Source organism: Oncorhynchus clarkii, chromosome 11, assembly GCF_045791955.1.
Source record: "Oncorhynchus clarkii lewisi isolate Uvic-CL-2024 chromosome 11, UVic_Ocla_1.0, whole genome shotgun sequence".
Taxonomy (NCBI): domain Eukaryota; kingdom Metazoa; phylum Chordata; class Actinopteri; order Salmoniformes; family Salmonidae; genus Oncorhynchus; species Oncorhynchus clarkii.
In genome coordinates, this window is record NC_092157.1 from 34,472,058 (window position 1) to 34,495,593 (window position 23,536).

At 42.4% G+C, this 23,536-nt stretch overlaps 1 protein-coding gene across 1 annotated transcript in view; it reads right to left on the reverse strand.

Moving 5' to 3' along the window:
• LOC139420457 (plexin domain-containing protein 2-like) overlaps nt 1-23,309 on the reverse strand; it is a 170,560-nt gene extending 147,251 nt beyond the window's left edge. Inside the window, exon 1 of the mRNA XM_071170623.1 lies at nt 22,789-23,309. Coding sequence (XP_071026724.1) covers nt 22,789-22,888 — 100 coding nt within the window. The 5' untranslated portion in view covers nt 22,889-23,309. The remainder of the gene's footprint in view (nt 1-22,788) is intronic.
• Nucleotides 23,310-23,536: the final 227 nt, after the last annotated feature.

A 23,536-nucleotide genomic window follows, 5' to 3' on the forward strand; every position in this document is an offset into this window, starting at 1 on the left:
CGGTTGGGATGGTGTTCTTCGGCTTGCAAGCCCTTTTTACCTCCAAACATAATGATGGTCATTATGGCTAAACAGTTCTATTTTTACTTCATCAGAACAGAGGACATTTCTCCAAAAAGTACGATCTTAGTCCCCATGTGCAGTTGCATACCGTAGTCCGGCTTTTTTATGGCAGTTTTGGAGCACTGGCTTCTTCCTTGCTGAGCGGCCTTTCAGGTTATGTCGATATAGGACTTGTTTTACTGTGGATATAGATACTGTTGTACCTGTTTCCTCCAGCATCTTCACAAGGTCCTTTGCTGTTGTTCTGGGATTGATTTGCACTTTCACTGTAAGTTCCTCTCTAGGAGACAGAAGGTGTCTCCATCCTGAGCAGTATGGCGGCTGTGTGGTTCCATGGTGTTTGTACTTGCGTACTATTGTTTGTACAGATGAACGTGGCACCTTCAGACGTTTGGAAAATGCCCCCAATGATGAATCAGACTTGTGGTGGTCTACAATTTTCTTCTGAGGTCTTGGCTGATTTCTTTTGATTTTCCCATGATGTCAAGCAAAGAGACACTGAGTTTGAAGGTAGGCCTTGAAATACATCCACAGGTACACCTCCAATTGACTCACATGATGTCAATTAGCCTATCTGAAGCTTCTAAAGCCATGACATCATTTTCTGGAATTTTCCAATCTGTTTAAAGGCACAGTCAACTTAGTGTATGTAAACTTCTGACCCACTGGAATTGCGATACAGTGAATTACAAGTGAAATAATCTGTCTGTAAACAATTGTTGAAAAAATGACTTTAGATGTAGATGTCCTAACCAACTTGCCAAAACTATAGTTTGTTATTAAGAAATTTGTGGAGTGGTTGAAAAACAAGTTTTAATGACTCCAACCTAAGTGTATGTAAACTTCCGACTTCAACTGCAGGCTGTGACTTACTTAGAAATAAATACAAATTAAACGAGAAATGCCTTATTAGGCTCCAACTACAGTGCCGTTTTAATTAATTTTTACAAACATGAGTTTGGCCAGAGTCTATGGCTTCAGGCTCATGTGATGGTGCCTGGAGAGCAGGCCAGCAGCGGACAATACCCTCTCAGTGCTTGAAGAGCCACTGGGGATGCTAAACACCCTTCGGGCCAACAGCTGGTTGAGAGAATGCCAAAAGTTTCAAAGCTGTCATCAAGGCAAAGGGTGGCTACTTTAAAGAATCTCAAATATGAGATATATTTTGATTTGTTTAACACTTTTTTGCTTAATACGTGATTCCATATGTGTTATTTCATAGTTTTGATGTCTTCTCTATTATTATACAATGTAGAAAATAGTAAAAATAAAGAAAAAAACCCTGGAATGAGTAGGTGTGTCCAAACTTTTAACTGGTTTCCAAATTTGTCAGAAAGTCGTTTTCATTGCAAGTTAAAGCGTATTGTTAGCAGCTAGTTCACGTTAGGTGGCTGGCTTGCTAGCTAATGTAATGTATATGATTTGTGTAGTAATGTTATTAGTATCTCAGAAATCCATTTTCATTGCTTGTTATAGCCTAATGTTAGCTATCTATCTGACATTGAACCTAGTTGGTTGTCTTCAGCTACCTGCAGACTCATACTACAGCATTGCATGCATGGTGACTAGCTATGACAATCCCTCTTTGTTGGGATTATGGTTCATTGTTTATCTAGCTTGTCTAAACAAAAGACTACAATTTGCAAGATGATTACATGACCCATCAAGTTAGCCAGGTGTGTCTGGGAATGATTACAACCATCTGTTGTATTTCATGAACATGTGAACTACACTACCTTACTCACTCTGTTTAACACATGGCCTCACATGTGAATCCTTAAAGAGATGTGTGGGGCTAAAGCTTAAGAGGGTGTGAACAATGCTGAATGGGTGTAGACAAAGAAGAGCTCTCCAGTAGGTGTACCAAAACATTCAAGGGCCATTTCTCAAAACTGGGGTTACAAGTTTATCAACTTTCAAGGCAGAATTACTTTCCCATGTTTCCTCAACTGTAGTGTATAATATACCATCTTTACTTTTATCCAATGTAAAAAACAATATTTCAAATTGTGCAACATAAGAATAAAAAGAGGTGGTCGGTCACATCTTCAACAGTACACGCCCAATACTAACAACATCAATTACCTCAGGCAAATAAAGACACTAGTTACTAGGAATAACAACCAAGGTTTTCACAACCAACATTTCTCACACAGACCAGACAATTTATTATGAAACCTTTCTCCACCACAAACTATATCACACGATCTCGAGGGGTGTTGGATTGTTTGTTTTCGACTGTACAAAGGTTATGCGCCAAATGAAACCCTATTCCCTATAGAGTGCACTATGTTGGACCAGAGCACTAAAGTAGTGCACTATATAGGGAATAGGGTGCCAACTGGAACGAAGGGTCTATCCAAAGAACACAATTAACTCTCAGACACGCCGTGGGGCATTCCAGCGGATTAACACAGGCCTCACAGAGAGTCTTCAGTTACCTGGACGGAGCTGCCTGCCAGTCGCTACCAGCTACTAGTCACACACGCACACACATACGCGCACGTATGCACGCGCGCGCACACACACGCACACATTAACTTTCTATGGACACACACTGGACTTTACCCACACACTCAAACATACTTACACTGACACCCCAACACACACAGACACTTTTTTTGCACTAACTCTCCTGCACTGACTCTATGCACACACACTGGACTCTACCGACACACCAGAGTTTCCGTTAGCCAGTAAATGCCGGCTTTTGAACAAAAAAATAAATCAAATGTCGATAAATACAATTGTTGCCGGCCAAATTCCCCGGGAGGAAGCACTTATTCATTGGTGGAAAACCAGTCTATGTGTTCCAATTTAATAGGCAAATATACTTCATATGCCTATAAATCCTCAAACTGCTTGGAAATCTGTGGAGGGGGTGTGTGTTTCTATTTTTACTCACGCAAATGACGTGAGGTCCTCATAAGGGACTTCAGCTAAGTGTACCCCGACTGGACAAAATTGCCCGAAGATTGTGTAGATTATCGCCGTTTCCATTGTGGCCGCCGAGAGAGAAGTATTTCTCCAAAACAGAGTAACGGCCTCAAGATCGTGCCTTCTTGCGGACAAAGTAACAAAGCTGATGCGCATCGCAAGCTGCTCCAAAGACTTGGACAGTTTTGACTAAGCAACAGCAGCGGTTCACTTTGAGCGGGCGAAGGTCCGCCGCAAACGCAAGTAAATTAGAGGCAAATTATTGTGTTTTTCAGGCCCAGTCCTAGCAGTTCTGCTGCCGCCCTAGGCAAGATGAACAAATGCAGCCCCTGTGTCATGTATAGTATAAAGAATAGGAATGGATTGATAGACTAGAGCAGAGTAATGATGTGTATCATGCACAATTGGTGCATTTCAGTTTAGCTTATTTAGTAGCATTTGGAAAAGAAACATCGCGGTTAACTATTCACAACAGAGAGTTACAGTGTTGCAATCACTAGGCAGCCAACTGCCTATAGTAAGAAACAGAGAAGTTATCAATAAGCCACGCATATCACACATGACACGAGTCACAGCCCCATGATAGTTCAAATGACAATAAACATAACATGTATTAACATCATCCTGTAGAACTGTAAAAAGAGTGAGATATCATTTGAACTTTGAAAACAAGTGCTTTCACAAATGTATAGCGGGTGACTCGTTTCACAGGAGATTTGTAGAAATAATCTTTCTTTCAATGAACCAGCCTTAACGAATTTCGTTTATTTAAAGATCAAATTTGATTGTACAACCTCAGTTTTATAATTGATTCATTTTGTGACCGCCAAGACAGAGTGTCCTCTTTCCATTACTGTGGTGCTGGATCGCAGCGTGAATGGGGAGTGGGGCAGCCGTCTGGGTCATTTACATGTGTATTATTATTTAACCTTAATTTAACTAGGCAAGCCATGGCTAGAATGGGTCCAGCTTTTGTCAAATGATCGTCAAAATGTAATTTTGTGTAGCATTTTAGCTAGCCCTAACCCTTTTCCTAACCTTAACCTAATTCTCCTAACCTGCTACGTAATTATCCAAACCTGCTGCGTATATTATCCCAACCTGTTACTAAAAGTCAAATCTGATGTTAATGTCACAAAAGCTGCATCCCTTCTAGCAATGACCGGCCTGCCCTGGTGTTTTTGAAGTTGTCTTTATTACTGTGTTAGTGACTGGTTCTTCAAGGCTAAATGTTTGTTTTTTTATGTATAAATATATATTCATTTATGATTTATAGCAGGGATGAAGACGCAAAGGGCAATGTTTTGCTTTTCAATAAAACGCACATTTCTATTCTGTTAAGGTGAATTACAATAATCTAAATGTGATTTTGAGCACCCTGGGTGGACGCCCTAACATGTTTTACACCCAATGCATATGAAGGTCCGGTAAATTTGGCAAATGTCTGGTAAATGAAAATCTTGTCAGTCACGTTGTCTGGCGCCAAATGTTCATAACGAAAACCCCTGCTACACACTCACACATACTTACACTGACACCACAACACACACACACACACACACACACACACACACACACACACACACACACACACACACACACACACACACACACACACACACACACACACACACACACACACGCTGCTGCTACTGTTTATCATCAATCCTGTTGCCCAGTCACTTTACCCCTACCTATATGTACATGGCTACCTCAATAACCTCGTACCCCTGCACATCGACTCGGTACTGGTACTCCCTGTATATAGCCATGTTGTTTTTTACTCTTTCTTTCGATTCGTTATTCACTGTGTATTTATTCCTTGTGTCATTATTTATATATATATTTTTATATTTAACTCTGCATTGTTGTTTAAGGATCCGTAAGTAAGCATTTCACTGTTAGTCTACACATGTTGTTTACGAGGCACGTGACAAATACAACTTGATTTGATTTGAGCTATCGTTACAGTACAAAGCCTGAAAACAAGGCTCTAGGGCTGGGAATTGCCAGGGACCTCACGATATAATATTGTCAGGAGACAATATATATTGCGATTATCACAATTCTATAAAGTATGTATTGCAATTCAATACTGTGATTGTGCTGTGATTTCATGTTCCAAACATATTGCTCACCATATGTCTGCTGCAGTGGGACACGAGAGAGCCATGAGAAAATTAGTTTTGATCAATCATGGAAATAAAAGTTCATTTAAAAAATTGCCTCCTTATTTAAAAATAAGATGGAAAACAAGCTATGAAGGAAAAATACTGGAGATTTGGTGCAGGTACAAAATATAATAATACAATAAATAATATGGTCAAAACGATACATATATCTCAAAATAATAACCCGATATGTAACTGTAAAGGTTTATCTCCCCATCGCTATCTGTGTCTGAGTTGAGCTCCAGGAAACCTCACAGGAAGACAGTAGGCAGCCAGTAAGGAGAGGGGTGAGCTTGAGAGCATTCAGCCTTTACCAGAAACTCCTGTTGTTGATTCCCATCTTAACTGAAAAGCACTCATTTTCATTTTCTTTTGCAATAAGTATTTTTACAGTGTGCCCTAATGAATATGACCCAGGTAGATAATCACAGTCGGCGTGTTTAACAAAGACTTCCAGGGAACATAACAAGGGCAGAAAAACTGCCCCACTTCTCAGTTTCAAGTTCCACCAGTCAGTAAACTCCCAGAGTTGATGGTGGAGTGAGAATAGAACACATAGAACACATTCAATGTATTGTGGAGGGAGGAAGGGATGAGCTCGCTGCAGACACAGACAGTGCATCCCAAATGGCACCCTAGTCCCTATTTAGTGCACTTCTTCTGGCCAGAGCCCTATTGACCCTGGACAAAAGTCATGCACTACATAGGGGATAGGGTGCCATTTGGGATGCAGATATACAGGCAGGGCCCAAACAGCTGGGAGACATCAGGACATATCAGGAGTGCCAGGCAGTGAGCCTCCAGCCTCTGCTCAAACAAACACTGGTGGCTGATGGGAAGAGTCCTTGAACAAAGGTCCTGCCTTTCCAGTCAGCTCCTCAGAGTTCCTAAACATCTGCTGATCTGCTGGCCAACACCAAAAGAGACACCACTAAGTAGATCACCAGTGCAACTATCACTGCTTTAGAATAGGGACAGGAGTTTTTCCTGACCCTGTGACTAGGCACATTCCAGCCCTAACATGTGAAAATCACATTTACAGTTTAATAAGTAAAAAAAAGTGGTTTTAACATGTTGCAGTAGCAATTTTTCCACATGTGGAATTGCTAATTCTGTACTGTCATTCTATAAAAATGTTACTTAGTCTGCCTGAATATAATAGTTAAAATGCCAATTCAGAGTCACACAGTATTTCTTGGTCGTCTTAAATAAATCTACTTTGAAACAAAGTTATCAACCTCACACACATGGTTATGGACTTTAAAAAAGAAGACACCTGTACCATGTCAGAGATAGAGTTGAAATGTATTACATTTTGAGTTTTTATCCCAATATTACACTTTATATACAACACAGAAGACTGAAATATAACAAAGACTGGATTTTCAGCGCTTCCCCAAAAATATGTTTGTTGATTATGAAATTATGAAAATATGAATAATATTCCACCAATGAGACCACTAGAGGGTGATTTGGTCATTTGACTGCAGGAAAAGGCTACAAATAATGTCTTCTTCGTACATTGGTCCATGACTGTTGGAAGAAGCCCAGTGAAAAGAACAGAGAAGCTAGTGCTTTGTGTCTCCTTATTTTTCTGTTTTTTTTTCGGTTTTCCCGGTTGGTACGCATGGTTACATTTTCAAAATGTAGAGATAACATGTTAACTAAACTGTGATGAGTTTTCTGGTCATTTAGATACTAAACAAAAATATAAATGCAACATGCAACAATTTCAAAGATTTTACTGAGTTACAGTTCAAAATAAGGAAATCAGTCAATTAAAATAAATTCATTAGGCCCTGATCTATGGATTTCACATAACTGGGCAGGGGTGCAGCCATGGGTGGGTCTTGGAGGGCATAGGCCCACCCACTGGAGAGCTAGGACCAGCCAATCAGAATGAGTTTTTCCTCACAAAAGGTGCGAATGGACAACAGGTGTAGACTAACAGAGAAATGCGTACCCATGGGCCCTTCCCCAAAATGCAGAACGTTTTGAGAATAGAATAATTTTTTTAAAATAATGACATGAGGAATAAATATAAAAATGATAATACTAGAAATAAATACACAATGAGTAACGATAACTTGGCAATATACATGGGTTACCAGTACCGAGTCGATGTGCAGGGCTACCAGATAGTTGAGGTAGATATGTACATTTAGGTAGGGATAAAGTGACTAGGTAACGGTATAGATAATAAACAGTAAGCAGCGTATGTGATGAGTCAAAAGAGACTAGTGCAAAAAGGGTCAATGCAGATATTCCGGGTAGCTATTGGTTCACTACTTAACTAACTATTTAGCAGTCTTATAACTTGAGGGTAGAAGCTGTTCGGGGTCCTGTTGGTTCCAGACTTGGTGCATCAGTACTGCTTGACGTGTGGTAGCAGAGAAAACAGTCTATGACTTGGGTGGCTGGAGTCTGACAATATTTGGGCCTTCCTCTGACACCGCCTGGTATAGAGGTCCTGGAAGGCAGGGAGCTCGGTCCCAGTGATGTACTAGACTGTACGCACTACCCTCTGTAGCGCCTTGCAGTCGGAGGCCAAACAGTTTCCATAACAAGCAGTGACGCAGCCAGTCAAGATGCTCTCAATGCTGCAGCTGTATAACTTTTTGAGGATCTGAGGACCCATGACAAATCTTTTCAGCCTCCTGAGGGGGAAGAGGCATTGTCGTGGAACCTTGAGACTTCCTTAATATTAGAGATTGTGTACTAGTTGTTAACAAAGAGACACACACCCCCTAAGAGTATGGTCACAGTCTTTCGGTTACTAGCCCAACATTCTAACAGCTAGGTTATCTGATGCCCGTTATAAATGTTTTGTCTTTTAAATGGTTATATTTTTACAAAAGAGTACTCATATTTAGTGTTTTTACATATGAACCACACTAGCTATGTGTATTTTATAAGGTTACTTTTTATTAAATGTTTATTCAATGGTTGCATGCTAATTGCTACCTGCTAGCTAGCATAGGGACAGTCAATAGCTAGCCTCCCATTTCACCCTAGCTTTTTTTTAGGCCTAAAATACATTTTTATTTATTTGAAAATGTGTGAATGTGTTTGATTTTGGAAAAAAACTATAATATGATTTTAAATTAGGGGTGTCAGTGTTAGTCAGTTAATGTGAGTTCACTTTTTGTCATTTTTGTGCACTTATCTTTACAGCTAAATTGTGATGTGTTCATATATGAAACATTTTCATTTGAAAAATCCATGTAAAACTTCCCAATTGTGTCCGAAAACCACACCTGACTATATATATATATATATATTTCCCCACATGACATTTTTCACATGTGATTTGTTCATACATGTGTGTTCATACATGAATCCGAAAACAACATTCCTCTTACTTTCCCACGCACACACACAGTTTCTCCCCCCTAGGCAGCCCGCCAATAAATCAGAGCTAATTTATTTCTTCTTCAGCATTTAGTATTCCATAAAATCAATTCAACACAATTTACACGAGGAGCACCCACCCATCTCTGTGAATGGAGAATCTGACGACAACACAATTAACAACCATACAGTAAACACCCATATGACAAATACCACCTCAAAGCTAACGGAGCATGGGAATCGTCCTTATTATCCTTATTAGAAAGGTCGATATTTATCCATTTCCGGATAAAGGTCGTAGTTCACATAAACATTAATTTGATTTCAACTTCAAAGTCATGATCTGTCCTCCCCATTTCTGACCCCAAAATGTACTTGTGGTAGTGTGAAGTATTTTATTTTAACCCGAGACACTGTGACTGTGGTTTCTGCAGGGCATGGCTGCTGGTTGTAAGGATGAGTTTGCTTGGGAGAAGGAGAGACATTTGGACAGCGACACAGCCTCTTTCCAGGCACAGAAACAAAGACTGTGTTGTTGCACTCAAGTGAGGGAGTCCCATAATTCTACTTAGACTTGCAGACGGTTTAAAACATCTTTACCAGACACAAATATCAATGAGTACATTGCAGCATCAACAGTAGAACAATTGTAAGTAAGAAGCTGGCACGCTGCATGTCATGTCATGCCATGATCAGAATGGGGTTGGCATTGGATAAGGAGAGAGGTTCCTGTTGAACTTTACAGAAAAAGTTCTCAGGGCTAGAGAAAAAAAGAGGAAAAGGAAATATGAGAGAACGACAACACCAAACACACACCTAGAGAAACACTCTCCCCCTTACATACAAACACACACACATGCTACATAGGCATTTAGCAGCATATTGGTAGCGCCAGTGAGTGACACAGTCTGGTCTGGTACAAAGGAAAGCCGCTGCTCCTGCTGGGCTGGGGACATGAAGCCTGCTGACAGGCCGGGGTAAGAGGGTCCTCCCCTGGCTCTTTGTCTTCTGTTCAGCATGCCTGGACACATTGAAAGACCTGTGGCCCTCCTTCATGACACACCCAGAGGGGGTTCTTCAACTCTCCACACTCACTGGCGACTGTGAACACTCAACACACACACACCAAATCCAGAGAGAGAGAGAGAGAGTGAAAGAGAGAGAGAGAGAGAGAAACACACAAACACACACATAACAAACAAACATTGCAGAGTCCCATCTGTGTTTCACCCCATTACCTCGTTGAGGCAGAGCGCTAAAGGCTGGAACCCAACGGGGACCACTGATTCAGAGTAGACAACACAACACATAGGTGACTGATGTATCCAGTGCATTTGGAAAGTATTCAGACCCCTTGACTTTTTGTTACATTACAGCCTTATTCTAAAATTGTTTAAATGTATTTCTTGTCCTCATCCATCTCGACACAATATCCCATAATGACAAAGCAAAAACAGGTTTTTTGATTTTTTTTCAAATGTACAAAAAAACAAAAAACAAAAAAAAACATTTACATAAGTATTCAGACCCTTTACTCAGTTCTGTTGAAGCACCTTTGGCAGCAATTACAGCATCGATGTCTTCTTGGGTATGACGCTACAAGCTTGGCACACCTGTGAGCTTGGCACACCGGAATTTCTCAAATTCTTCTCTGCAGATCCTTTCAAGCTCTGTCAGGTTGAGTGGGGAGCATCGCTGCACAGCTTTTTTTCAGGTTCAAGTCTGGGTTCTGGCTCGGCCACTGAAGGACATTCAAAGACTTGTCCCGAAGCCACTCCTGTGTTGTCTTAAAAGTGTGCTTAGGGTCGTTGTCCGGTTGGAAGGTGAACCTTCGCCCCAGTCTGAGGTCCTGAGAGCTCTGGAGCAATCTTGGTTACATCAGACCAAATAATATTGTTCCTCATGGTCTTAGACTCCTTTAGGTGCCTTCTGGCAAATTCCAAGTGGGCTGTTGTGTGACTTTTACTGAAGAGTGGCTTCCATCTGGCCACTCTACCATAACAGCCACATTGGTGGAGTGCTGTAGAGATGGTTGTCCTTCTGGAAGGTTCTCCCATCACCACAGAGGAATTCAAGCACTGTCAGAGTGACCATCGTGTTCTTGGTCACATCCCTGACCAAGGCCCTTCTCCCCCGATTGCTCAGTTTGGCCGGGCAGCCAGTTCTAGGAAGAGTCTTGGTGGTCCCAATCTTCTTCCACTTAAGAATGATGGAGGCCACTGTGTTCTTGGGGACCTTCAATGCTGCAGACAATTTTTGGTACCCTTCCACAGATCTATGCCTCGACACAATCCTATCTCGGATCTCTAAGGACAATTCCTTCAACCTCATGGCTTGGTTTTTGCTCTGACATACACTGTCAAATGTGGGACCTTATATAGACAGATGTGTGCCTTTCCAAATCATGTCCAGTTAATTGAATTAACCACAGATGAACTCCAATCAAGTTGTAGAAACAACTCATGTCACGCCCTGACCATAGAGAGCCTTTTATTCTCTATTTTGGTTAGGTCAGGGTGTGACTAGGGTGGGTGATCTAGTGTGTTTATATCTATGTTGGCCTGGTATGGTTCCCAATCAGAGGCAGCTGTTTATTGTTGTCTCTGATCGGGGATCATATTTAGGCAGCCATTTCCCCATTGTGTTTTGTGGGATCTTATTTTGAGTTAGTGCATGTAGCACCTCGTATTTTATGGTTCGTTTCCTTTTTGTTTTTGTAAGTTTCACAAGAAAATAAAGATGTGGAACTCAGAGCACGCTTGGCTCCGTCTCTCCACACAGCCGTGACATCTCAAGGATGATCAATGAAAACAGGATGCACCTGAGCTCAATTTCGAGTCTCATAGCAAAGTGTCGGAATACTTATCTAAATAAGGTATTTCTGTTTTTTTCTTTTTAATAAATGTGCAGATATTTCTAAAAACCTGTTTTCGCTTTGTCATTATGGGGTATTGTCTGTAGATTGATGAGAACAAAAAATAATTTAATCATTTTTAGAATAAGGCTGTAACGTAACAAAATGTGGAAAAAGTCAAGGGGTCTGAATACTTTCCAAATGCACTGTATACAGACAGCCAGTTCCACTGAGGGAGCGAGCAGCTCTCTCTGTTCTTGCAAAACCCATCAGTCTGCTGTGCTGACTCTTAGGTTGGGTAACTCAGTGAAACTCGTGACACTTGCTGAAGTGTATAATGTTTTAGGGCTTTACTCTCTAATCCCTCTGTGACTGGCTGCTCCCTCCTCTCTTCCTGAACCTTGGCTTGTTTCAGCTGGTATCAAAGTTACAATGTGTCACTGCCGGAAGAAAGCCTTTTTTTTACATTAAGTGAATGCAGTAACTCCCTTGTATGCAGTCTGAAAACGTAATGACTGTAGGACCACGAACATGTATTCAAAATATCCCTGAAGTGTCATTGTTGTATGTTCAATATATGGCAAGTCACATTTTTGGAGATACAAGGATTTCTTGCAACAGTGATGACTGACTGGTGTGTTCAGGTGCTGTTCCTATCCGAACTGACATTTCCAGCAGCTATGAGGTATTCGAGAGGTCAGTTTCTTCCCTTGGTTGTGTTGATAACTGAGAACGACAACATGCAGCCTTACATTATTTAGTGTGAACCTGGCTTAGACAGACCAGACTATAAAGGTACCACATACATCCCCGGATAGCCCATACTATTACCATGTGGTCTTGCATACTGCCATCCCTAACTCACTCCACACTATCACCTCTCTACACTAGCACTCTTGCCAGCCCATGACAAAAAGCAGAAGATGAGGGGCGAAGTAAGGGATTGCACTCTCCCCAAATTTCCTCCCCTCCTTAATCATCACACACTCACCCCTGCCCTGCAGCCGGAAGGAAGCTTGGTGGAAATCCCTCCATCTCAGAAACACACTTACCTTTCTTGTTAAGACTATCCAGCTAAGCCAAAGGAAGCATTGTACAGCTGCTTGGACAGCCAGACAACAGATCAGGCTCTACCTGTGAATGAATCTCTGCTTCAGATGCTGGTCTGAGATCAGTTGTCATAGACTATGATAAGCCTACCCTGCCGGGCTGTTTATTAAAGGGTTTATGATGCATGGTAAATTGAATTCCCGATATTCAGTTCTCTTCAAAGAGCACTCAGTTAAGCCCATTCAGATGCATGTTATTCAATAAAAGTTACGTATAGCCAACACCATTCCACCAATTCCTGCTTTCTCAGACATTTATAGGGGCCCTAATAAAGTACTTATATTTAAGGCCCAGCGCAGTCAAAAATGTGATTTTCCTGTGTATTTATATATATTTCCACACTATGAAGTTGAAAAAATACTGTGAAATTGTGAAAATTGTGATGATGTTCTTTGAGTGCAAAAAAAATTCTGCCTGTTTTGGTTGAATGGAGCTTTGGCCTTTCCATTGTGGAATCAGTTAATAGACCAATAAGAAAGAGAGTTTACAAACCTCTCTGACAATAACAGCTAGTTTTCAGTTTTCCACTCCCAACTTAGACCACTCTCAGACAGTCTTAGCAAAATTATTGCCTGAGAAAATGTTCTTTGCCAAGAAGCTATTTTTGTTTATTTTTGACAATTTTAATTGGCAAACCATCTCAGTAAGGTACTTAATTGTTACCCAGAAATGATTTGGAGAGAAAACGGCTGCATTGGACCTTTAATCTAATACACACAATACAAAAGCACAAAAATACCCCACTGAGTGATTACTACAATTCTAAGAAAAGGCTAAGAAAATCGAAAAGCCCCAATGAGTGTGCGAGACAAAGGGCAAAGATGGACATGAAAGAGCTTGAAAATGGCATGAAAGACAATGTCTGTACATAAAGAGCAGCTTAACTGCACTGGGGTTTCATTAACTATAGGCCTCTTTGCTTTGTCTCCGTGCCTATTGAGCCCCTCTCACCCCTCTCTTTCTGGCTCTACCCTCTATCCTCTACCACATGCACCCTACCCTCTACCCCCCCTGTATAAGGGTCCTTCACAGAGCAAAGGGGTGGACCTGAGATTTCAGGGTCTGAGGCATGACTAAAGCAAAAGCCTGGTGTTGCCGTGTTGCGGTATGGGACCGTACCATCCCGGTCCTGTGCGGTATAGAAGACTTGTCACCACATATAGTGCAAGACAATGACCAACACCAACCACCACCCCCTCCCCGGCTCATACCACCCCACCTCTGTCATCCTCCGTCCATTCAAGGAAGCTTCTTTCAGGAGGTAATTCAGAGCCACTAAAGAGACTTTGATTCTGACCAGTTAGAATGTGCAGTGTCACAGAGAGAGAGAGAGAGAGAGAGAGAGAGAGAGAGAGAGAGAGAGAGTGAGAGAGAGAGAGAGAGAGAGAGAATGGAATTCCTTACCAGAAGGCTTATAAACTTCCTGCACTTCTCCTCTTTCGTACTCAACACCGTCTCCTCTTTCAGAACAGACACACAGAGCTCTTTTGTGCACCATTTTGCCAGTAAGACTTGTGTAACACAGCCCGACACTTCACCAGACAAGTCAGATAGGCTGTGTTAGCCTCGAAGGTCAAACTCAGCCTTTTGAAGTGTGGAGCTGCTAAGAAACCACTGTGTTAACTCTATGTCTATGTACGTACATGCGTGGCTTGTATTTGTGTGTGTCTGTGTGTGTGAGAGGGAAGGCAGGCTGTGGTATTAGGATGGATGAGAAGCAGGGTCCCCAGAGCTAGGGCCGTGGATAACTGCCTGGTTAAGTCACTCGCTACCTGAGAATCCATTCAACTCTGCACAGCACAGTGTAGAAAAGCACAGCACCGTGCCTGAATCCCATACAACAGAGCTCTCCACTAACACATGGCATTCCGTACACAACCACAATCTTAGCACATTTAAATGCTCGCATTAAGGGCTGTTAAATCAGACCGCATTGTTAGTGAGCAGATCAAGACTGACTGCAACAGCACACACTAAGTGGCCTATACAGTATCTCTCTCTGAGAGAGAACCAGAGTGAGAATTAACCCCAAAATCACGATGAAATCATACCTCTATATTCTGTACTCATCAGTGTGTGAGCGTGACACTGGCCATCACCCAGAGGCGTCACATGACGGGAATGTTTGAAAGAAATATGTTTAGCCCATGAGATTTTCTAATGTCGTCCAGATATAAGGCACTGCTCTTCTCATTTATAATTGTGAGAGGAACTGTGTGTGTGTGTGTATGTGCATGCGTGCGTGGGTGCGAACATGTTTAACTATACTTGTGGGGATCAGAAGTCCCCACAAGAATAGTAAACAAACAGAAATGTGAACATTTATTTTGTCCCCATAAGGTCATTTGCTATTTCCAGGGGGTTTAGGGTTACGGTTAGAATTAGTGTTAGGGTTAGAATTAGGTTTAGGGTTAGGAGCTAGGGTTAGGTTTAGGGTTAGGTTTATGGAAAATTTGATTTTGAATGGGACTGAATTGTGTGGTTAGTTATCTTATTTTCGGATCGGTGTCCCGTCAACGGGACGGTTGAGCTAACATAGGCTAATGCGATTAGCATGAGGCTGTAAGTAACAAGAAAATTTCCCAGGACATAGACATATCTGATATTGGCAGAAAGCTTAAGTTCTTGTTATACAAAACTGTGTGTGGGTGTGTGGCTATAGCCATCAACATTTGTATTTTTTCCCTGTCATCTGCTGCTGTGGAAGCTGGCCAATGAAAGAACCAGAGAGTGTGAGTCAGTCTCCACAGTGAGTTGTACACAACAAGGTCCCAGATAACCAGTGAACTTCAGAGTGAACAGCCTTTGGGTGCACCCACACCAACCCCACGGCTGACGTTCGTTAGGGTGTTTCTTGTCCTTTACTTACTGTTTATTAATAATGTACTATCTAGGAAAGGAGAGAGGCACTACTCACCATACATATGGTCAGTTAATGCTAAGACAAGGGAAGCGTCTCACTGGACAGCTACTCTAAAAATAATACCCTATATAGAACAGAGGCAGAGAGAGGTGCACCTGGAAAGATATCCTCTAAAGTTGCAAATCTCTACAAGCCTTTTAGACGTTGACAGCTGGATCCCTGTCCATGTGTTCGCAAATAACTGTTGAGGTTGGAGAACTTCGCTTCATTTGAGGAAAAACGGGTGGTGGTTGGAATCAATGAGAATGTGAATTATTTTATTCCATAACCTCTTCAGAAACAGTGTGACACTTCAACCCAGAGCGTACCTCTGAAAGGCCCAGATCATGAGTTTTCAAGATAGAATGTGAGCTCTTGATAATTCTAGCAAGGATCTAAGTTCAGATGATCCATGTGCAGCACTGGCTGGCCAAGGAGATCTATTGGCTCCATAAACTAAGACAAAGTACCCAATATGGTGAAAAGCACAGTAACGACAACACAATGTCTATGTGCGTGTGTGTGTATACGTGTGTTTGAATCTCAAACAATAACATACTCATAGCAGTTTTTCTCTCTCAAACACAGACACCCATTCTGAAGAGCTCACCACTAGAGCCCTTGGTGGACAGTATGGACTCATCCATCTACTAGAGCCCCTGGTGGACAATATGGACTCATCCATCTACTAGAGCCACTGGTGGACAGCATGGACTCATCCACCTACAAGAGCCCCTGGTGGACAGTGTGGGCTCATCCAATTACTAGAGCCTTCAGTGGACAGTATGGACTCATCCAAATACTAGAGCCATTGGTGGACAGTATGGACTCATCCATTACTAGAGCCTTTTGTGGACAGTATGGACTCATCCAACTAATAGAGCCAGTGGTGGACAGTATGGACTCATCCATCTACTAGAGCCCCTGGTGGACAGCATGGACTCATCCATCTACCGGAGCCCCTAGTGGACAGCATCGACTCATCCAACTACTAGAGCACCTAGTGGACAGCATGGACTCATCCACCTACTACAGCCCCTGGTGGACAGTATGACTCATCCAACTACTAGAGCCTTTGGTGGACAGTATGGACTCATCCATCTACTAGAGTCTTTGTTGAACACTATGGACTCCTCCAACAACTAGAGCCCTGGTGGACAGTATGGGCTCTTCCAATTACTAGATTCTTTGGTGTACAGTATGGACTCATCCATTTACTAGAGCCCCTGGTGGACAGTATGGGCTCATCCAACTACTAGAGCCAGTGGTGGACAGTATGGATTCATCCATCTACTAGAGCCCTTGGTGGACATCATGGACTCATCCATCTACTAGAGCACCTAGTGGACAGCATGAACTCATCCAACTACTAGAGCCCCTGGTGGACAGTATGGACTCATCCAACTACTAGAGCCCTCTTGGACAGTATGGACTCATCCATCTACTAGAGCCCCTGGTGGACAGTATGGACTCATCCAAGGACTATAGCCTTTTCTGGACAGTATGGACTCATCCAACTACTAGAGCACCTAGTGGACAGTATGGACTCATCCAACTACTAGAGCCCTTATGGACAGTATGGACTCATCCAAATACTACAGCCTTTGGTGGACAGTATGCACTCATCCAACTACTAGAACCCCTGATGGACATTATGGACTCATGCAATTACTATAGCCAGCGGTGGACAGTATGGACTCATCCAACTACTAGAGCATTTGGTGGACAGTATGGACTCATCCATCTACTAGAGCACCTAGTGGACAGCATGGACTCATCCAACTACTAGAGCCCCCGGTGGACAGTATGGACTCATCCAATTACTAGAGCTTTTTGTGGACAGTATGGACTCATCCAAATACTAGTGCCTTTGGTGGACAGCATGGACCCATCCAACTACTAGAGCCCTGGTGGACAGTATGTGCTCTTCCATCTACTAGAGCCCCTGGTGGACAGCATGGACTCATCCATCTACCGGAGCCCCTAGTGGACAGCATCGACTCATCCAACTACTAGAGCACCTAGTGGACAGCATGGACTCATCCACCTACTACAGCCCCTGGTGGACAGTATGACTCATCCAACTACTAGAGCCTTTGGTGGACAGTATGGACTCATCCATCTACTAGAGTCTTTGTTGAACACTATGGACTCCTCCAACAACTAGAGCCCTGGTGGACAGTATGGGCTCTTCCAATTACTAGATTCTTTGGTGTACAGTATGGACTCATCCATTTACTAGAGCCCCTGGTGGACAGTATGGGCTCATCCAACTACTAGAGCCAGTGGTGGACAGTATGGATTCATCCATCTACTAGAGCCCTTGGTGGACATCATGGACTCATCCATCTACTAGAGCACCTAGTGGACAGCATGAACTCATCCAACTACTAGAGCCCCTGGTGGACAGTATGGACTCATCCAACTACTAGAGCCCTCTTGGACAGTATGGACTCATCCATCTACTAGAGCCCCTGGTGGACAGTATGGACTCATCCAAGGACTATAGCCTTTTCTGGACAGTATGGACTCATCCAACTACTAGAGCACCTAGTGGACAGTATGGACTCATCCAACTACTAGAGCCCTTATGGACAGTATGGACTCATCCAAATACTACAGCCTTTGGTGGACAGTATGCACTCATCCAACTACTAGAACCCCTGATGGACATTATGGACTCATGCAATTACTATAGCCAGCGGTGGACAGTATGGACTCATCCAACTACTAGAGCATTTGGTGGACAGTATGGACTCATCCATCTACTAGAGCACCTAGTGGACAGCATGGACTCATCCAACTACTAGAGCCCCCGGTGGACAGTATGGACTCATCCAATTACTAGAGCTTTTTGTGGACAGTATGGACTCATCCAAATACTAGTGCCTTTGGTGGACAGCATGGACCCATCCAACTACTAGAGCCCTGGTGGACAGTATGTGCTCTTCCAATTACTAGAGCCTTTGGTGGACAGTATGCACTCAACCAACTACTAGAGCCCCTGGTGGACAGTATGGACTCATCCATCTACTAGAGCACCTGGTGGACAGTATGGACTCATCCAATTACTAGAGCCTTTGGTGGACAGTATGGACTCATCCAACAACTAGAGCCCTGGTGGACAGTATGGACTCATCCAACTACTAGAGCCTTTGGTGGACAGTAAAGACTCATCCATCTACTAGAGCACCTAGAGCATCTACTAGAGCATCTACTAGAGTATGTATAGGCCACCTTCTACCAAAAGTGTGTTTTTTTTATCAGTTTAATAACATGCTTAGGGATTGTGAGTTTGGGAAAGAGTTCATCTTAATGGGAGATTTTATGAAGACAAGTTTTGTAGGAAAACCCTCAAACGAATCACTAATACCTTTGACCTTACACAGCTAGTTAGCTAGGGCCAACCAGGGTGACTTGTTGCTCTAAAACACAGATTGATTTGGTGTTCAGTAATAAACCAGAGAGAGTGACTAAATCATTCAATATGGTTACTGGGCTATCTGATCATAATCTGACACTTATAGTCAGAAAGCTGTCTAAGAGCAGGTTTATCCTCTCTACTGTTAGAAAGCCGGATCAACTAAGAATATCTAAGAGTGAATTAAGCTATTATGAAAACGCAATTAAGGGAATTAACTGAATGATCTCTTGTCCTATTTATTTCACCTTTATTTAACCAGGTAGGCAAGTTGAGAACAAGTTCTCATTTACAATTGCGACCTGGCCAAGATAAAGCAAAGCAGTTCGACACATACAACGAGACAGAGTTACACATGGAGTAAAACAAACATGCAGTCAATAATACATTATAAACAAGTCTATATACGATGTGAGCAAATGAGGTGAGATAAGGGAGGTAAAGGCAAAAAGGCCATGGTGGCAAAGTAGATACAATATAGCAAGTAAAACACTGGAATGGTAGATTTGCAATGGGAGAATGTGCAAAGTAGAAATAAAAATAATGGGGGTGCAAAGGAGCAAAATAAATAAATAAATAAAATACTGTAGGGAAAGAGGTAGTTGTTTGGGCTAAATTATAGGTGGGCTATGTACAGGTGCAGTAATCTGTGAGCTGCTCTGACAGTTGGTGCTTAAAGCTAGTGAGGGAGATAAGTGTTTCCAGTTTCAGAGATTTTTGTAGTTCGTTCCAGTCATTGGCAGCAGAGAACTGGAAGGAGAGGCGGCAAAAGAAAGAATTGGTTTTGGGGGTGACTAGAGAGATATACTTGCTGGAGCGTGTGCTACAGGTGGGAGATGCAATGGTGACCAGCGAGCTGAGATAAGGGGGGACTTTACCTAGCAGGGTCTTGTAGATGACATGGAGCCAGTGGGTTTGGCGACGAGTATGAAGTGAGGGCCAGCCAACGAGAGCGTACAGGTCGCAATGGTGGGTAGTATATGGGGCTTTGGTGACAAAACGGATTGCACTGTGATAGACTGCATCCAATTTGTTGAGTAGGGTATTGGAGATGGAGATTCAAGATGGACAAAGGGGGCGTTGTTGGGGCTGTGTTTCTGGACCTAAGGAAGGCTTTTGATACTGTTAACCATGAGATTCTCATCACATAATTGTCCAAGTTAAACTTTTCCCCTGATGCCTTGAGATGGATGAAATCATACCTTGAAGGCAGAACTCAGTGTGTCAGAGTGAGCAATGAGCTGTCGCCCACTCTTAGCTATGATGTAGGCGTGCCCCAAGGGTCAATACTGGGGCCCCTCCTGTTCAGCCTGTACATTAATGATCTGCCTTCTGTCTGTACTGGGTCTGAAGTTCAAATGTATGCAGATGATACAGTGCTATATGTGCATGCAAAGAGCAAACAACAAGCTGCAAAAGAACTCACTACTGTAATGGTCCAGGTTACAATGTGGCTCAGTGACTCGTGTTTGCATCTCAATGTGAAAATAACTGTTTGCATGTTCTTCACAAAGAGGGCAACAGATGCTAAATGTCTATGTGTCAGGGGAGAAGCTCTAGGTGGTATCTGATTTTAAGTACCTTGGCATCATACTTGATTCCAACCTCTCTTTTAAAAAGCATGTGAAAAAGGTAATTCAAATAACCAAATTCAACCTAGCTAATTTCCGATTTATACGAAATAGTTTGACTACAGAGCTAGCAAAACTGTACTTCAAATCTATGATACTCCCCCCACTTAACATACTGCTTGACTAGTTGGGCCCAAGCTTGCTGTACAACATTAAGACCTATTCAGTCTGTCTACAAACAGGCTCTCAGAGTGCTTGATAGGAAGCCCAATAGCCATCATCACTGTTACATCCTCAGAAAGCATGAGCTCCTGAGTTGGGAAAATCTTGTGCAATACACCGACGCATGTCTTGTATTCAAGATCCTAAATGGTCTGGCTCCCCCTCCACTCAGTATTTTTGTTAAACAGAAAACCCAAACATATGGCAGCAGATCCACAAGGTCTGCCATGAGAGGTGACTGTATAGTTCCCTTAAGGAAAAGCACCTTTAGTAAATCCGCTTTCTCTGTGAGAGCATCCCATGTCTGGAATACACTGCCATCAGACACAGATAACTGCACCACATATCACACTTTCACAAAATGCTTGAAGATATGGCTAAAGGTCAATCAGATTTGTGAACATGGTCCCTAGCTGTGTGTTGCCGCTTTCCATGCTGTCTGTTGCCTGTAGCTTGTGAGGTGTGGAAACACTTTGTTGCTTTTATGAATTTTGTGTTGCTGCTTTTTGTTCTATGTTGCTATGTCTGTATGCTACATCTTGCTTGTCCTATGTTGCTCTGTCTGTATGCTATGTCTTGCTTGTCCTATGTTGCTATTGTCTATATTGTAATTGTTTTTAATAACCTGCCAGGGACTGCGGTTGAAAATTAGCCGGCTGGCTAAAACCGGCACTTTTACTGAAACGTTGATTAATGCCCACTGTCCCTGTAAAAATAAATCAACTCAACTCAACACCTAGTGGACAGCACGGACTCCTCCACCTACTAGAGCCTCTGATGGACATTATGGGCTCTTCCAATTACTAGAGCCTTTGGTGGACAGTATGGACTCATCAAAATACTAGAGCCCTGTTCGACAGTATTAACTCAACATCTTCCTTTGGGCCCTGGTCAAAAATAGTGTGTAGGGAATAGGATGTAATTTGGAATGCAGGCATCAACTGTAGACACCTTGCAGAAGAGTGTGGATCATCAATGTTCCTCCCTCACTTTAAAGACCTGCACCTCCATCGGGAATACTAATACTTGAGCAAGTAATTTTTTCTAAAATGATGGGTTACTGATTGAAAGTGTTTGGTTGTTGAACTTTGAAGAAGTGGAGACTGCCAGATTGGTAGAGGTTGTTCTACACTTTTAAAAAAGTACTGTGGTTTTTACAGTAACTTACTGGCAGCCAGTTACCTGTAAATTACTGTAATAAAAAAGTTACAGTCTTAAGACTGGTTCCAGATCAGATAAAGCAAGGTCCTGGTAGACAGCACATGCACTGACAGAGGGACAAACTCAATCAGATGGTTGAAGGGGCGCACCACTGCCAAAATCATATCTGTGTTCTTTCCTATCTTGGAGGTTATAGTATTCTTTAAGGAATGTTAATAGTTGGGTCAAAGAATACAAGCTGTTTGATTTATAGGATGCCACAGCTAAGTCAAACGCAAAACCTGATCTTTCTCATTTGATTTTCAAAAATCCTACCCTAAGGCCATGTTCATCAAGTCGTTCATGATTCACCAAATCCCAACTAATTTATATAAAACATTGAATGTGATAAAAACGAGGAAAAGAAACACATTCAACACCTCTTACAATGTGCCCTTATATTAATAAAAGCATGATAACACGTTGGGACGCAGACTGTGTTATACACATGTTTATAGTAAGGATAATAAATGATCTGACATAGCCTATCATAAAGTCTCCGACATAGGGTCGCTGAAATAAAAATAGCGGAGAACAATAGCCGTGCACACATCCAAAACCAGCAGCCTTCAAATCCCCCTCACAAGCGCGGACGCGCGCAGTACACGCACGCACGCACACACACCACGAACCTCAGCAACCCTCACTCACGAGCGCACAAACCGTTATAAACACAATATCATAGCAATAATGAAAACCATGTAGCATGTAGTTGGTATTTAGTCACCATACAAATTCTTATTTGACAGTTATAAAGGCAGTAAAAGATACTGGTAAATACGTCTACAACAAACCTTGTTTCATTATATTACACCATGAAAGTGATTGCAGCATTGCACCTTATTACACCAAACCACACTAAATAATACATAAAGCACTGTAAACGTTTCTCTGTACAAGACATCATGCATAGTGTTTTATTTTGTTATCACTACATATGGAGAGATCTTCATGGTGCAAATATAAGAGGTACTATGGGGTCTTACCGTTTGTCGGGTCCTGTCCGGGCTCTTGAAACGCATTTCCAAGAGACAGAAAAACTAAAACAACTCCAACAACAAGGTCGAATGTCTTCACACCTGCCATATCCGAGATCCACGATTGATTGCACTGCTCCTCTTTATAGAATGTTTATTTTTTCATACACCAAAAATCGTAGGGGATAAGTAGACTACACTCCGCAACTCTTCTCGAGTGTAGTCTGCAAGACAGCCTTTCGCAGAGCAAAACCTGTCTGCGCTGTTCGTTGGTTTGCAGACGCGGAATATGATGTGTGGTGTTTTGTTTGTGTGTGTGTGTGCGTGCGTGCGTGCGTGCGTGAGTGAGTGAAGATATGCGTGAATGCGCGCATACGGTCCAAGAAGGTCCCGGGCCACCACAAAAAAAAGCAAAACGGTTCAGAATATTGGGGTCATCCCAGCTCCACACACATAGGTCTCATTCCTACCCGGGAAAGAAGAGGTGCAATGTGAGTTGGGTTCTCAGAGAGGACTCCCTCGTCACCAATCCAACACCACCAATAGTACGTAGCTTTTTACAGTCAGTGCAAACCACCAGTCTGCAACAATACAGTGTCAGATGCTGCTGGAATATGTTATCCACCCGTAACTAACTGGATAATAATGGACTTTTCTGTGACACAAGACAGACAAGAACTTATTACACTATGAGACAGTTTTTTAAAGTAAAACTAAAAAAATCAACCATAACATCTTTGTTGAAAACACCCTATCC